Genomic DNA, 18067 nt, shown 5'->3' with positions numbered 1-18067 from the left:
AAATCCCCATGTCACTGCTCTTGACCATGATTTCAACAATTTTCCTTTTCTACTGTCTCTTTGCACAAGACATCATCTCTAAGAGGGAGAAAGGAAGCAGTTAACCTGTTCTCAGAATGGTACCAATGATGTTCACAAACAAGATTTTAGGATAAAATAGAAAGTTCGCATGAAGCATTAGTTTTTGCTTGACACAAATGGCATCAACGGCACATGGTAAACCAAGATACAAATCTACATCTGGTCTGTCATTCCAGATCATATCACAAAGTACTGATGCATTGCAAAGTTACAGTTTAACTCAAAGACACAACAGATCATACAGAATAAAAACTTACGAAGTTTGGTCTAAGGAGGAAGCCTGTGGATAGGCTTGCATTGGTATGTTAACCAGACCATTGGGAGAGTTGACCAAGGACATAGGTTGTACTCCCATGATTCCTGGGCCATCTATACAGTAAAGTAAAAATGTTTCAGTACAATATTTAGGTCTAAACAAAAAAAATCTGGATTAGTTAAAATAAACAAATTACTTTTTGAAAGCATGCATCAGATAGGCTACTCTATTAGTTAGATATTGTATTATTGGGAACCTTAAAGGTGGATCAGAAAATCACCAGCCTAACCTCCCAATTTTCCAACCTTGCCTACAGTGTGAAAGGTGATGGCCTGTAAAATCTAATCTGATTCATCATTTTCAAAATAATCCACAATTCCCCCCACTTTGAGGAGGTTGAATATAGCTGTATCCCAATTACTTTAGGTTTCAGTATCAGCAAGTTATGCTTCACATTACAAAAACTGGGCACACATTGTTAAGTCAAGAAAATGGAAGTCTGTTGGCAGAAAAAGTTTAATTGTGAATGAAATGCATTTTCTTCAAATTAAGGCAATTTAAAAATGCATTATCAGATTTCCCTCATGATTTGGACATGTATACATATATTTTAAAAGTTATCAAATGTCAGCATATGAAGCTGAAAGAGGATACACATTGACTAATAATAATCATAGAAATGCTGGTTCTTTCAAAGAACAGTCGTGTTTAGATCCATATTCCCAATTTTTATGTCTGTATCTTCTAAGCTCCTGGATCACAAGTACTTGTTCAACTCCCTTTTCAAATTATTTATGGAGTCAACCTCCACCATCTCTTAAGATAGACTCGCAAATTTCAGTGGAAATACTCTTACAATATTGAAACATTGAAAATAAATGTGGGCATTTAACCCATCTGGTCTATGCTTGCCAAAAATGTTATCCAGCCAATCACACATTCTAGCTCTTAGTCTGTAGCCTCTGCAGTATGACTTTTACCCCCTTATATTCCATTCCTCTAGATAGAAAGCAAGCACTCTATTACCCTTTTTGATCATTTTCTGTAGCTGCTCGCCATATTTTAATGATCAATGCTCCTGGACCCTCAAGTCTCACTGGAGTTCCAGTTTCTACCTTTTCACCATTTAGAAAGTACACTGTTCTACCCTTTTTACGTTGAAAGGGGATGACACACATTTTCATTTATAGAAAATCCATTTGCAAAAGTTTGGCTTAGTCACTTAATCTCTGTTAATTTTATGCTTCCATCTCTACTTCTTGCAATACTGTGCATTTGTATTCTTATTAAAACTTAGTTTTCTATGAGCGGCATGGTGGCACAGTGGTTAGCCCTGCTGCCTCTCAGTGCCAGGAACCCGGGGTCAATTCCCGGCTTGGGTCACACTCTGTGCAGAGACTGCAAGTTCTCCCTATATCTGCGTGAGTTTCCTCCGGGTGCTCCGGTTTCCTCCCACAATCTGAAAGTCATGCTGGTTAGGTGCATTGGCCATGCTAAATTCTGCCTCAGTGTACCCGAACAAGTGCGGGAGTGTGGCAACTAGGGGATTTTCACAATAACTTCATTGCAGTGTTAGTGCAAGCCTACATGTGATACTAATAAATAAACTTTAAGCATCATTCATGTCATAAGTAAAAACAGTGAATGTTTGAGAACTCAATAAATATTTGCAGGATTACACAAGTTACATCCTGCAATAAGTATCTGACCATTATCCCTATTCTCCTATCATTCAACCACTTTCCCAACTAGGCCAAACTTTGCCTTCAATTCCAAAGGTTTGAACTTTAGCCACAAGTCTCTTCTGAGAAATTTTATTAAATGTCATCTGAAAGTCCATATTAATAACATTCATAGTGTCACTCTTACGTAATATGGATTTATCCGAATTGAACATTGTACCTGAAAATGAAATGGAGAAAAGACACCCTTCTTTTGAAAGAAAAGTTAGGAGGTGAAGTGATCTTTTTCTGTTCTGTCAATTCACATGGAACTACAAAAGGCCCTGGAAGCTAGCAGCCTGTCAGGGCAAGACATTAAAATGCAAACAATTTTTCTGGACATTTCATTGAGAAGGCATTGAAATGCTACAAGCTTTTCCTGTGAATTAATGGAATGCAATTATCCAAATAGTGAATGGGTGAAAACCAAATACTATTGTGCATCGAGGGCCAGGTCGTCACAGGCAATATGAGAGGACAATGAAAAATAGATACAATGATCACATTCAGAAATCTGGTTTCTGATAAAGGACAGTTAATAAGACACATTTCAGAAGCAGGAGGAAAAATAAAGAATTCCAGACCAACAAAGGAGGCAGAGAATTCTGATTGGCTTTTACCTAGCTATTTGAGGAACCAAAGTAGGCTTTCACTGCAGGGGTTCAACTGTAACCCAATTGGAGTGAAGCCAGTGAAACTTGCTATTACAAGCATTATTTCACTGCAAACTCATCTTTAAAAAACGTCAACCTCTATTTCTTCAGTGGACCAAAAAGGGAATCACAGGCCTATAACATTTCAAGTCTTCATCTTGAAAGAAGCAAGTGCAACAGGGATTTTTTTTTAGATTGTTAAAGACCTCCGCACATGCTTTTATAATCACATTTTGCATTTACAAGCTTGAGAGAAGGGAGAGAGAGAATGAGAGAGACACACACAGAGTGGCTGCTGTTGTGTATATGTTTTGGGTGCTGAGTAATAAACTTTTTTTTAAAACTTAAGAGAAAACCTGTCATTGTTCTTAATAGTCACAACACTCAGGGGATTAAAATACTTTCCTTTTAAAATGCCTCTGGCCTTCGGTCAGTTGAGAGATGGAAAAGGAGGAACTATCCCACCATCTTTCCTCTATGCATAATAATACATTCCCCTGTCAACTGCTTTGGTCAACTTTTCAAAAAATGTAATCAAATTCATCAGGCATGAAATGTCCTTCACAAATCCATGCTGGAGCTCTCTGATCAGGTCAAAATTTGAGGGGTTCAGTCACCCGACCCTTAATTGTAGACTACTAATTTCCTGACAACAGATATTAGGCTAATTGTTCTATAATCCCCGAGTATTTCTGTACCAAAAGACCATAAGATGTAGGAGCAGAAGTAGGCCATTTGGCCCATCAAGTCTGTTCTGCCATTCAATGAGATCATGATTGAGCTGACACAATCCTCAACTCCACTTTTCTGCCTTATCCCCAAGGTCAAAAATCTGTCTATCTCAGCCTTGAACATACTTAACCATCCAGCCTCCACAGCTGTCTGTGGTAAAGAATGCCACAGATTCACAACCCTAAGAAAAGAAATTCCTACCCATTTATGTCTCAAATTAGTGACCCCTTACTCTGAGATTATGCTCTCTGGTCCTGGAACCTCCCAGAAGGGGAAACAACATCAGCATCTACCCTGTCAAGTCCCTTGAGAATCTGATATGTCTCAACAAGATCACCTTTCATTCCTCTAAACTCCAATTAGTACAGACCCAACCTTGTTAACCTGTCCTCATAAGGAAATCCCTCCATTCTTGGGATCAACCTGGTGAACTTTCTCTGGACTGCCTCCAATGCCAAAATATCTTTCCTTAGACAAGAGGACCAAAACTGTTCACTTTACTCCAGGTATGGTTTTAGCAAGACTTCCCTATTTTATATTCCATTCTCTTAATAAGGCCAACATTTCATTTGCCTTCCCAATTATCTGCTGAACTTGCATGCTAGCTTTTTGTGATTTATGCACGAACACACCCAAATCCGTGCTCCAGTTTTCTGCAGTCTTTCTTCATTTAAATAATATTTAGCCCATTATTGTACCTACCAAAATGCATAACTTCACATTTTCTTACCTTATATTCCATCTGCCAAGTTTTTGCCCATTCACCCAACTTGTCTATTTCCCTTTGTAGAGATTCTGTGTCACGCGCACCACTTGCCTTCACACCTATTTTTGTGTCATCTGCAAACTTGGCAATAGTATATTCACTTCCCTCATTCAAGTCATTAAAATATATTGTAAATAATTGTGACCCTAGTACTGATCCCCGTGGCACTCCACTAGTTACAGATGTCATCTTGAAAATTCCTCTCTTATCCCAACTCTGTCTTCCAATAGTTAGCCAATCCTCTATCTATGATAACATATCACCCCCAACACGGTGGGCTGTTATCTTATTAAGCAGCCTTTTGTGTGCTAACTTACTGAACGGTTTTTGGAGAAATCCAAGAATATTACATATACTGGTTCTCCCTTATCAATCCTGCGCATTACCATCTCAAATAATTCTAATAAGTTTGTCAGGCATAATTTTCCCTTCATGAAGCCATGCTGACACCGCTTGATTATCATCTTTTATTATCAGGGCTACTCCTCCACCTTCGCCATTCTGTTTGCCATTTTAAGATGTTATGTACCCAGGAATATTTATTTCCCAACCTTGGTCAGCTTGTAACTCAAATTCCTGTAAAAGTGTTTAGATCTAAACAATTTAGTCATATTGTAATATACATCAAGAAAATCAGTGGTGCCAAATGAAGTCTTGGAGGACACCACTGTATTCTTTCCTGCAGTCCAGCAATAACTGTCCATGACTGCCTTCTGTTCCTCTGAGTCAGCCAACTTTGCACTGACCCTACCACTGTCCTTTTTATTCCATTCACTTCAACTTTACCAGCAAGTTATGTCACACTTTACTAAATGCCTTTTGGATATCCATGCATGCCGCATCGGCCACAATACCCTCATCAATCCTCTGTTACCTCATCAAACAATAATTTGCCTTTAATAAATCCATGCTGGTTTTCCTTAATTAAACCACAGTCACTCCAAGTGACTGTTAATTTTGTCCCAGATTATCATTTCTAAATGTTTTCCCACCACCAAACTAACTGGTTTATAGTTGCACCCTTTTTTGACATGTTCAATTCTCCAATCCTCTGACACCTTCCCCATATCAAAGGAGGATGGGAAAATTACGGCCGATGCTCCGTAATTCCCAACTCACTTCCCTCAGCATCCTCACTGCATCAGCATTGCATCCAATCACAGTAACATATCAACTTTAAGTACTTTTTAAACACATTTCTAATACCTCCTTTTTATCAATTTCTAGCCCATCCAATATCTCAACCACTTTCTCTTCACTGTGACTTTGGCAGCAGCACCTCAGCTGATAAAGACAGATGCAAGGTACTAATTTAGTACCTTAGCCATGCCCTCTGCCTCCATATGTAGATGCTTTTTGGCCCCAGATTGGTCCAAATCCGTCATACCAAACTTTTACTATTCATGTGGCTATGTAAGTCTCTCTCTTTGCTCCTTGTTTTCTTTCCCCTCTGAACTTTCTATATTCAGCATGGTTCTCACATGTGTTACTAACCTGATATCTGTCAAATACCTACCTTTTTTGCTCCCTCTCCAACACTTCCATCATCCAGGGACTTCTAGCTTTGGTTACCCACCTTTTTCTCTTGTAGAAATGTACCTTGACTGTGACCAAACTATCTCATCTTTCAAATTTTAACATTACCTTTCTATTGATGAATCCAACATTGATTGTAATAATATATAATGCATAAAATATGATAAGTTAAAGAAACTAGCCTATTTACAACTTGATTAAACTGGCTCTGTATCTTTTTTTTTCTGAACACCTCCCTTTTGGGTCTCTAACAGGCCCTATTCTTTTATAAAAACCTTTGGGCTTTCCTAATTTTAGTTGCCATCATTTTTCATACCATCTCTTTGCTTTCCTAATTTCCTTTTTAGTTTTACTTTCTATACTCCTCTTAGATTTTTGCAGTTTTGAGCTCTCAATATCTGACATGACCTTCTATTTTTTGCCCAAACTGAATGTTCTCCTCAACTCTCATCTAGAATTTTTACCGATGGTTTTAAATCTCTGGTTATTAATCCACCTATTAAAGGAAATAGTTTTTCTGTATATACTTGATGAAAACCTGTCAGCATCTTGAAAACCTCAACCAAGTCACTACTTAACTTTCTCCTTTCTAGAGCCCCAGTTTCTCTCTCTTTTCTTTACTTGAGAAAAATTCTAACTTTTCCAATCTCTCTACATAATAGAGTGCCTTCATTACTGGTAACATTCTGATAATCCCCCTCAGTGCTCTCTCTAAGGCCTTTACATCTTGCCTGAAATGTAGCGGTCAGAAGTTCCAGCCCAAGTGATCTATAAAATTGATTTAGTTGATTTACTATTGTTACATGTATTGGTATACAGTGAAAAGTGTTGTTTCTTGCACACTATACAAACAAAGCATACCATTTATAGAGTACATAAGGGAAAAGGAAAGGAGAGGGTGCAGAATGTAGTGATACAGTCATAGCTAGGGTGTAGAGAAAGATCAACTTAATGCAAGGTAGGTCCATTCAAAAATCTGATGGCAGCAGGGAAGGAGCTGTTCTTGAGTCGGTTAGTACATGATCTCAGCGTTAGTTCTAACAGAATCTCTATATTATATGTCTCTGTTTGCAACCCATATGCTTTTTGAACCAACTTATCAACCTATATCTTTAAGCATGTATATGTGAAAGCCAATGCCTTGGTGATTACCTACACTTGCCAAAAATGCTGAAAAAGATATTTTGCTGAAGCTTTTCATTTTGCAGTCATCGGGGCAATTGTAAGAATACCAATGTCAAGGAAAACAACAATTTCATACTGTATGAGAAGAGAGTGCCGATTGGCTGGCAAGTGGACTCTGATTGATAGAGGCATCGCCAAAGAAAATGCACCAGTTAATGGCAGCTGACAGTTAATTACCAAGCATTGTTTGCAGGATGAGAAGCTTTGACAATATTCAAGTTTTGTACATTTGAATGACTACTTTCCAAAATTCTATAATTTATAGTATACCACCTTCACTCATTATTCCTCCAAATATGTATCACGCCACACTTCCACAATAAACCCATCTGCTATCCTTTCTTTTGACAATCCTGTTTATTCATCTATCATGTTACCATATTTCATATCATCTGCAAACTTTTTAATGCTACTTCCTGCACCTAAGTAGAGGTCATTTATAAAAATCTAAAGGTAAACAACCGAAAATGCATCCTTGACGAACACTGCTGCAGACTATCTTGCTGCCTGAAAAACATCCATCCATCCACCACCACCCTATGCTTCCTGTCACCAAGCCAATTTTGTAACCATGCTGCCAGTTTTCCCCTAATTCCATGGACTTCCATTTTAACAATCCTTTGTGTGACAACATTGTCAAATATCTTCCAAAGATCCATTTAAACAACATCCACAACAACATCCTGTTCAATGATCTTTGTTCATCATACTCCTATTATCTACATAAGATGATGGACATACTGCATCTCTGCTGGGGAAGGGGTAGTTTCATATGGGGCACTTCTGCTGATGACTAAAAAGATGAACCCATGAGAGGCAGGTTCTGCCACAAGTGCTGCACCTGACATGGTTATCAGGTGTCATTGTTGTGGGTTGTAGTTTTTGGTGTTAAGAGCCTGTTACAAAATCATTGTAACCATTGGTCATATGGTAGTACATGCTGCCCCACAGCTAACTGCCCTTGACATCAAGCCAGCATTTGCCCAAGTTTGGCATCAAAGAGCCCAAGTCAATGAGAATCGGGGGAAACCTCTCCACTGGTTTGAGTCATACTTACCACAAAGAAAGATGGTTGTATTTGTTGGAGTTCAACGATCTCAGTCCCAGGTCTTCCTGAGTTCTTTGGCTCGTGCCATAGGCCCGCCCATCTTCAGCTGGTTCATCAATGACCTTCCCTCCATATTGAAGTGGGGTTGTTTGCTGATGATGGTATACTCTGCTGCCACTGCTGTTTGGTGGCAGAGAGAGTGAATGTTTATGGAAGGGGTGCCAATCAAGGGGGCTGCTTTTCCCAGAATGGTGTCAAGCTTATTGAGTGTTGTTGGAGCTGCATTCATCCAGGCAAGTGAAGAGCTTTCCATCACACTCCTGACTTGTGTCTTGTAGATAGAAGACAGGCTTTGGAGGAGTCAGGAAGTTACTTACTTGCCACAGGATTCCTAGCTTCTGACCTGCTCTTGTAGCCACTGTATTTATATGGCTTGTCCACTCCAGTTTCTGATCAATGGTAACTCCTAGGGTATTGATAGTTGGGGATTCAGCTATGGTAATGCCATTGAATGTCATAAGAGTCTTATAGCACAGAAAGAGGCCCATCAGCCTATCGTGTCTGCCCTGGCCATCAAGTACCTATCTATTCTAATCCCATTTTCCAGCATTTGGTCCGTAGCCTTGTATGCTATGGTGCTTCAAGTGCTCACCTAAATGCTTCTTAAATGCTGAGAGATCTCCTGCCTCTACCATTCTTTCAGGCAGTGAGCTCCAGATTCTCACCACCCTCTGAGTGAAGATGTTTTTCCTCAAATCACCTCTAAATCTCCTGCCTATTACCTTAAACCTATGATTATTGACCCGTCAACAAAGAAAAGTTTCTTCCTATCTACCCACTTTTGTATTTCATAATTCTGCACAAATCAGGTCCCCAGTGGTGATTCTCTCTTTAAGGATCCACCTGCAAAGTAAGGGTCACATGACCTGGGGAACCTTTTGGGGAGCAGGGTGGGGGGATCACCTCGGGTTTCTGTTTCAGAGCCTTCTCAGGAGCTGACTGGCAGCCACAAAGCTGCAAGTCACTGTTCATAGTTACACATAAACAAACATTGTAGCTATTTACCGAACCAGTGAACTGGAACTATTACATTGGTGACGAGGATAAAGAAAACTTTTGCAGACCCAAGATCATAAGTATAATGTCACATTAAAGTGCAGTTCAAGTTGAGAATCAGAAGATCTACCCCTATTTGGATGGATAAATCAGGCAATCCTACTTGGCGTGGGACCCAGACTTACAATTTAATATTCAGCCTCACATCCCCAAGCATTCCCAACTCCAAGTCATTCACTGGGATAGTTGAATTGGCGAAAACACACCACCACCCGAAACCATCGGTAATATTGCAGTAATTTAAGCATAACTCAACCGGATAAGCCCCTGGGGAAATTATTGAACAAAGAACAATACAGCACAGGAACAGGTCCTTCGGCCCTCGAAGCCTGCGCCAATCATGATGCCTGCCTAAACTAAAATCGTTGCATTTACGGAGTCCGTATCCTTCCATTCCCATCCTATGTATTAGTCTAGTTGCCCCTCAAATGCCGCTATTGTACCCGCTCCCACCACCTCCCCAGACAGCGCGTTCCAGACATTCACCACTCTGAGTGTAAAGAATTTGCCTTGCACATCTCCTCTAAACTTTTCCCCATGCACCTTAAACCTATGTCCCCCCAGTACTTGACTTTTCTACCCTAGGAAAGAGCATCTGACTATCCACTCTGTCCATGCCACTCAATCTTGCAGACCTCTATCAGGTCACCCCTCAACCTCCGTCATTCCAGTGAGAACAAACCGAGTTTATCCAACCTCTCCTCATAGCTAATACTCTCCAGACCAGACAACATCCTGGTAAATCTCTTCTGTACCCTCTCCAAAGCATCCACATCCTTCTGGTAACGTGGCAACCAGAATTGTACACAATATTCTAAATGAGGTCTATCTCAGGTTCCGTACAACTGCAGCATTACCCGCCAATTTTTATACTCAATGCCCCGACCGATGAAGGCAAGCATACCGTATGCTTTCTTGATTACCTTATCCACCTCTGCTGCCACTTTTAGTGATCGGTGGGCATGTACGCCCAGATCTCTCTGCCTGTCAATACTCTTAAGGGTTCTACCATTTACTGTATAATTCTTACATGCATTGGACCGTCCAAAATGCATTATCTCACACTTGTCCGGTTTAAACTCCATTTGCCATTTCTCCGCCCAAGTCTCCAACTGGTCTATATCTTGCTGGATCCTCTGACAATCCTCTTCTCTGTCCACAACTCCACCAATTTTTGTGTCATCTGCGAACTTACTAATCAGACCAGCTACATTTTCCTCCAAATCATTTATATATACTACGAACAACAAAGGTCCCAGAACTGATCCCTATACAACACCATTAGTCACAGCCTTCCATTCAAAAAAGCACCCCTCTACTACTACCCTCTGTCTTCTATGGCCAAGCTAGTTCTGTATCCATCTTGCCAGCTCTCCTCTGATCCCGTGTGACTTCACCTTTCGTACCAGTCTGCCATGAGGTACCTTGTCAAAGGCTTTACTGATGTCATGTATACAACATCCACTGCCTTTCCCTCATCTTTCATCTTCGTCACTTCCTCGAAAAACTTGATCAAGTTAGTGAGGCACAACCTCCCCTTCACAAAACCATACTGTCTATCACTAATAAGTCAATTTGTTTCCAAATGCGAGTACATCCTGTCCCCAAGAATCATTTCCAATAATTTCCCTACCACTGACATAAGGCTCACCGGCCTATAATTTCCTGGATTATCCCTGCTGCCCTTCTTAAACAAAAGAACAACATTAGCTGTCTTCCAGTCCCCTGGAACTTCACCTGTAGCCAATCAGGATACAAAGATTTCTGTCAAGGCCCCAGCAATTTCCACCCTTGACTCCCTCAGTAATCTGGCCCTGGGGACTTATCTACTTTAATGCTTTTTAAGATGCCCAATACCACCTCCTTTTTGATATCGACATGACCCAGAATATCTACACACCCTACCCTAGGCTCCTCATCCATCAAGTTCCTCTCTTTAGTGAATACTGAGGCAAAGCATTCATTTAGTATCTCGCCCATTTCCTCTGGTTCCATGCATAGATTCCCTCCACTATCCTGGAGTGGACCAACCCTTTCGCTCTTTACATACATATAAAATACCTTAGGATTTTCCTTAATCCTGTTTGCCGAGGACTTTTCATGACCCCTTTTAGACCTCCTAACTCCTTCCTACATTCTTTATATTCTTCAAGGGCTTCATCTGTCCTAAGCCTTTTGGACCTTACGAATGCTTCCTTTTTCTTTTTGACAAGGCTCATAGTATCCCTCGTTATCCAGGCTTCCCAATACTTGCCACACTTATCCTTCATCCTCACAGGTACATGCCGGTCCTGAATTCCAATCAACTGACATTTGAAAGACTCCCATATGTCAGATGTTGATTTACCCTCCCCCAATCTACTCTCCAGATCCTGCCTAATGTTGTTGTAGTTAGTCTTTCCCCAATTTAACATCTTTGCCCGAGGACCGCTCTTGTTCTTATCCACAAGCACCTTAAAACTTATGGAATTATGATCACTGTTCTTGAAATGCTGTCCTACTGGAACTTCGATCACCTGACCGGGCTCATTCCCCAATACCAGGTCCAATATGGCTCCTTCCCAAGTTGGGCTATTTACATACTGTTTCAAGAAACCCTCCTGGACGCTCCTTACAAATTCTGCCCCATCCAAGTCCCTAGCAGTGAGCGAGTCCCAGTCAATATAGGGAAAGTTAAAATCACCCACCACAACAATCCTGTTGTTTTTGCATCTTCCCAAAATCTGTCTGCATATCTGCTCCTCCATCTCCTACTGGCTGTTGGGAGGCCTATAATAAACCCTCAGCATTGTGATTGCACCCTTCCTGTTCCTGAGCTCTACCCATATTGCCTCTCTGCCTGAACCATCCGAGTATCTTCCCTCAGTACAGCTGTGATATCCTCCTTAAGCAGTAATGCAACTCCCCCACCCATTTTACATCCCTCTCTATCGTGCCTGAAGCATCTAAATCCTGGAATGTTTAGCTGCCAATCCTGTCCATCTTTCAACCAAGTCTCTGTAATAGCAACATCATCATAGTTCCAAGTACTAATCCAAGCTCTAAATTCATCTCTTGCCTGTTATGCTCCTCACGTTGAAACAAATGCACTTCAGACTACCAGTCCTGCTGTGTTCAACAACTGCTCCCTGCCTGCTCTTCCTCTTAATCTTACTGGCCTTAGTCTGTAGCTCTCCTCCAGTTATTTCTCCTGCTGACTTACTGCCCTGATTCCCACCCCCCTGCCGTAATAATTTAAACCCTCACTAGTGACTCTAGCAAATCCATCTGCCAGGATATTGGTGGCCCAGATATTGCAATTTATATTACTAAGTTAAGACAGATCTCAGAGCACTGTGACTTTGGAGCCTCAATGATATGCTGCGGGACTGTTTAATCTGCAGAGTAAATAATCAGGCCATCCAAAGGAAGTTATTAGCAGAGGCAGATATAAATTTTAAGGTGGCGTTGGTGATGGAGCGCATTGAGAAGGAGCTTCCGAGTTCGCAAAATGGCGTGGTACATCAGTTAGGGTGGGAAGCTGCAGTCAGCAGTGGCGCCAAAATGAAGATGTAATTTTAAAATGGGAAACAAATGCAGCCACGGATAGAGCGAGAAGAGTTAAAAGGGTCAATCAATCACCTAGGATTGAAGTAGTGTTACTGGTGCAGGGGCAATCACTCCCCTGAAGCCTGCAAGTATAAAGAGGCTGAATATTTTTTCTGCCACAGGAAATGTCATTTAAGGCACCGATGTAAAACAAAGTTTAGTCCAGTAACAGTTAGAAACACATTGCAAGTGCGTAATACTGAAGTTTCCAGTAGTAAGGATTTAAATTTGGCATGTCCACTACGACTCTCACCCTCTTTTACATAGAAACATAGAAAGCATTCTTTTTGGTTGTATCATAGCTTGATATGGCTCCTGTTCTGTCCAAGACCGCAAGAAACTACAAAAGGTTGTGAACGAAGCCCAGTCCATCATTCAAACCAGCCTCCCATTCACTGGCACTATCTACACTTCCCGCTGTCTCGGAAAAGCAGCCAGCATAATCAAGAACCCCATTCACCCTGCACAGACTCTCTTCCACCTTCTTCCATCAGGAAAAAGGTACAAAAGCCTGAGGTCACGTACCAACTGACTCAAGAGCAGCTTCTTCCCTGCTGTCATCAGACTTCTGAATGGATCTACCTCACATTAATTTGATCTTTCTCTAAGAACAAAGAACAAAGAACAAAGAACAATACAGCACAGGAACAGGCCCTTCGGCCCTCCAAGCCCGCGCCGCTCCCCGGTCCAGGATTGAATCCTGAATCCAGGATCCCCGCCCAATTTTCCAGCCTATCTACATACCAATATCCTATCCACCGAGCTGTCCCTCACAGCTACGATGCTTTGTTCATTACAACCTATTAACTCACCCCCACCCCCCTATTCCAGACCATGTGATCCCCAGGGAGAGGCGAAAACCCAGAGTGAAAAACCCCAGGGCCAATATGGGGAAAAAAAAAAAAAATCTGGGAAATTCCTCTCCGACCCCCTGAGGCGATCGAAACGAGTCCAGGAGATCACAATGGCCCTGATCGGAAAATGCTTCCCAACCCTAGTCATTTCCACTTCCATGAACACCATATGAATTCCCTGCCCCCGAGACAGGTTCCCAACTATCCGCAGTCTCGCTCTGTACTGGAAATGTAGCTATCGATGTCCGTATCTGTCTACTCAACTTGTAACGATGTGTTAACGGCTAATGTCCGTACTGCCTATTGTCTAAAAGGTATAAAAATGATCAACTACCATTGTGTAGTTGAGAAGGTAGCTAGAAATGTAGCTAGAGTCTACACCCTAGCTATGACTGTAACACTACATTCTGCACTCTCTCCTTTCCTTCTCTATGTAGGGTAGGGTCTGTCTGTATAGCACGCAAGAAACAATACTTTTCACTGTATACCAATACATGTGACAATAATAAATGAAATCAAATCTTCACTCATTGTTTAACATGAAAGTGGGCAAGGCAGCCCACATCACTGATGTTTTTGGTAAAAGGTAGGCCCTTAAAAATAGAAGTTAATACTCAGTGATAGGAGAACAGACATTTCAATATTTACCAAAAGAAGTCCAACCATTGAGTTTGAGGGGTACCACAGCAAAACTAACAATTTATACAGGAGAAACCATCAAGATAAACGGTACACCTGATTACCTATAAGCTATCGGCAGCAGCCTGCTCAGCTCTCAGTAATAATAGTGTCAGGCCAAGGGCCATGATTGGCTCAAGGTAATCAAGTTAAACTGGATGGAGATCATCCAAGTACGGGAAGAGGCACTGCCTGAGTCAATGAAGAAATACGAGAACTTTTTTTTGTGACGAGTCTGGTAAAATAAAGGGGCTTCCAGGCAAAGATCCATGTAGATCCAGAGGCAATCCCTCATTTTCTTTGAGAGCAGTACCATGAAACAGGGCAATGGTTAGATTCTCTTTTGTTGGAAATGCTCATTGTCTGGCACTTGTGTGGCACAAAATGTTGTTTGCCACTTGTCAACCCAAGCCTGGGATATTGTCCAGGTCTTGCTGCATTTGGACATGAACTGCTTTAGTATCTGAGGAGTCATGAAAGGTGCTGAACACATCCCACTTCTGACCTAAATATAGAAGGAAGGTCATTGATGAAGCAGCTAAAGATGGTTGAGCCTAGGAATACTCTCCACTTGCCTGGATGAGTGCAGCTCCATCAACCCTCAAGAAGCTAAACACCATACAGGACACAACACTTGATTGGCACCCCATCCACCACCTCCAACATCCACTCCCTCCACCACTGACACAGTGCCAGCAGTATGTACCATCTACAAGAACCATTTCAGCAATTCAACAAGGCTGCTTCGATAGCACCTCCCAAACCCACAAACTCTACCACTCTGGAGGAAAAAGGGCAGCAGATGCATGGAAACACCACAACCTGATGCTTCCCTCCAAACCATCATCCTGACTTGGAACTATATTACCATACCTTCACTGTCGCTGGATCAAAATTTCTCTCCCAAACAGCATTGTGGGTGTACCTATGTCACATGAACTGCAGCAGTTCAAGAAAGTGACTCACCATCACCTTCTTAATGGCAATTAGGGATGGGCCAGTGATGTTAACGTCCAGTGAAAGAATGAAAAAAAAAGTTGTGCAAAAAAATATTTCAAACAAAGTGGCTAGAACATTGCCCTGTTTCACACTCATTTTCACATCAAAACTTTAAATGTTGCCGTCAAACTATGCGTGCATTGTTGTCAGGAAGGGAACAGATGAGACTGAAAAACTTTGATGGGCAGCCAATTTTCTCAAAAACCTTGTAGTGTCCTGCCCTGTTGACAGTGTTGTAATTGATCTCTTGCTTCAATAAGATTTACAAAAGTAAGGTAACGAGGTATATCCTGCTCCTTACACTTCTCTTACAGTTAGCGTCACTATAAACCTGCAACCACACCACACTATGCTTCTGGACATACTTAAGTGTCCAAGGAGATGGAGTCTTTTAAGCATGAATCTAGCAAGGTCCTACCCAACAACACTGAGAAGCAAGATGCCCCTGTAGTTATTGCAATTTCCTCTGTTACACCTCTTGTGTATAAAATCCTGTCCTGTGGAAAAGATCTTACCCTCCAACAGAGGAGTCGATCACAAAGGTGTGGCAGTAGATGGAACTTTCGCTGCTTGAACGGTTTGGTTGGAATTCCACCCTTGCTGAGTACATTTCTGCTTGCTGAGCCAATCAATGGCTGCTTCAAGCTCAAGTGATGAGCATTCTTCATCTAACTCAACCATGACAGGAAGCTGCGGAAGTGCTCCGTTCAGAGACTGGGATATGTTTATACCATGCGAGTACAATTCGCAGCAGCAGCTTTCACAGAGAACTCACGGCAGTCTGCTTCTGAGATTTTTGGAGAGAGGTTGATTTCTCTATCTCTTGTTCTGTCTGAAGTGGAGACTAGAATCTGCCAAGAAATATGCCTTTCTCTCTGAGATTTCACTGTTTGGGGATGGAGCTTTCTCTGGAAGTTGCTGCCTGAGAATTAGAAAACAGCTATCTGTCTGGATCACTCTTCAGAAGTGTCAAAAGGCTGGAAATCTATTACCTACCTAAGCATCTTGGGTTTCTATGTTAATTGGTTCTAAAAAAAGGGATTCATGTCTATGCTGGATACTGCTAAATTGGAACAATACAGATAGCTAACTGTTAAGAATTGCAATTGGTCATGTTTAAGTATTTTAATTGTAAAAGTTGTGTGAATTCTTTTTGTTATATTTGTTTTGATAAAAGCTTCCTAGTGGATCACTTGATTCATATCTGAAGTGGAACACAGTATGCTCACCTTAATGCCAAAATCAAATGTAAAAGTTAGGGTCTACACTAACTTCATAGAATACCTTGGTTGTTCTGATCTGGTTCTTAAAAACAACCATTGATCCTTGTGGTAGTCTCTTATTACATCCCAAAAATGACAAACAAGACACTGGAGCAGGAGTGGGCCATTCAGCCCATCAAGTCTGCTCCACTATTCAATTAGATCATTGTTGTGGGAAATTTACCACTTCGGAGCCAGACTTGGAGGTTCCAACAATACAGTTTTATTTCAGACAAAGCTTTGGGAGAAAGCACTAGTACTCCGCAGTACTTGGCAGCTACCTTCTCAACTACACAATGGTAGTTGGTCATTTTTATACCTTTTAGACAATAGGCAGTACGGACATTAGCCGTTAACACATCGTTACAAGTTGAGTAGACAGATACGGACATCGATAGTTAACACATCGTTACAAGTAGACAGGTATGGACATGGACAGTTAACATATCATTGTTCATAGAATGGATACATTTATGCAGTTACGTCCTCTATCAATGACTGGTTTCGATCTATACATTCAGTGGCTGATCTTGTTACATTTATGTATTTATGTCCCCATCTGTAGCTGACCTTATCAGACCCATTGTTCTGGGTCTGTTCTTATCTAAAATGCCTCAAGCTCTGACCAGCTTCCTGAGCAATTCAGATACTGCAGGTTTTAACTTTTTGTGTAACTGTCTGTGCTAAAAGCCAGTGCCTTTTAATTTCCCTTCCCAGGTAACCATTTTGTGTGCCAGGTAACCATTTTGTGTCCATCACTTTAATTCCACCATAACAATCATGACTGATGTGATATGATAATCCTCAACTCCACTTCCCCCACCTTTATCCTCATAACCCTTGATTCCCTTAATGATTAAAAATCTACCTCAGCCTTGCACATACTTAATGACCCAGCCTCGACAGCTGTCTGCAGTAAAGAATTCCACAGATTCACTACCCTCAGAGAAAAAATTCATCCTCATCTCTTTCTTAAGTGGGCAACCCCTGGCTCTGAGATTATGCCCTCTGGACCTAGACTCTCCCACAGGGGGAAACAACCGCTCAGCATTTACCCTGTCATGGCCCCTGAGAATCCTATATGTCTCAATAAATGACCCATTTATCCCTACTTTGTTTTCTGTAACTACCTTATCCTCTCTCCGCGCTAATGTTATCCCCAACAACAAGAGCTCTTATTTTGTGTAGTAACGTTTGATGTTACACCTCATCAAAAGCCTTCTGGAAATTCAAGTACGTCACATCTATAGATTCACCTTTATCCATGTTGTTTGTTTTTTCCTCAAAGAACTCAATAAATTAGTCAAAGACAATTTCCTTTTTACAAAATCATGCTGACTGTCTGATTGCATTAAGATTGTCTAAGAATCATGCTATAACCTCATTAATAATAGATAAAAAGGAATCCAAAAGCTTTCCATGGGCATATAAATAGTAAAAATGTAGGAAAAGCTGAAGTAGGGTCAACTAGGGACCAAAAAGGGGATTGACCCATCAAGCCATGGAGCATGGCTGAGATATGAAATTACTACTTAGCATCTGTCTTTACCAACAAAAAAAGATGTTGCCCAGATCATGGTGAAAGAGGAGGT

The 18067-nt window shown here is 41.2% G+C and overlaps 1 protein-coding gene across 3 annotated transcripts in view; it reads right to left on the bottom strand.

The window, feature by feature from the left end:
• The window catches only part of cspp1a (centrosome and spindle pole associated protein 1a), a 204266-nt gene that overhangs the window by 92708 nt on the left and 93491 nt on the right, over positions 1-18067 (bottom strand). For all 3 annotated transcript variants that reach the window (XM_078217092.1, XM_078217093.1, XM_078217094.1), the window contains one exon: positions 339-450. In XM_078217092.1, coding sequence (XP_078073218.1) covers positions 339-450 — 112 coding nt within the window. The remainder of the gene's footprint in view (positions 1-338; positions 451-18067) is intronic.

The sequence above is a fragment of the Mustelus asterias genome, chromosome 7 (assembly GCF_964213995.1).
Source record: "Mustelus asterias chromosome 7, sMusAst1.hap1.1, whole genome shotgun sequence".
Lineage (NCBI taxonomy): Eukaryota > Metazoa > Chordata > Chondrichthyes > Carcharhiniformes > Triakidae > Mustelus > Mustelus asterias.
This window is presented reverse-complemented; position numbering and strand designations above follow the sequence as displayed.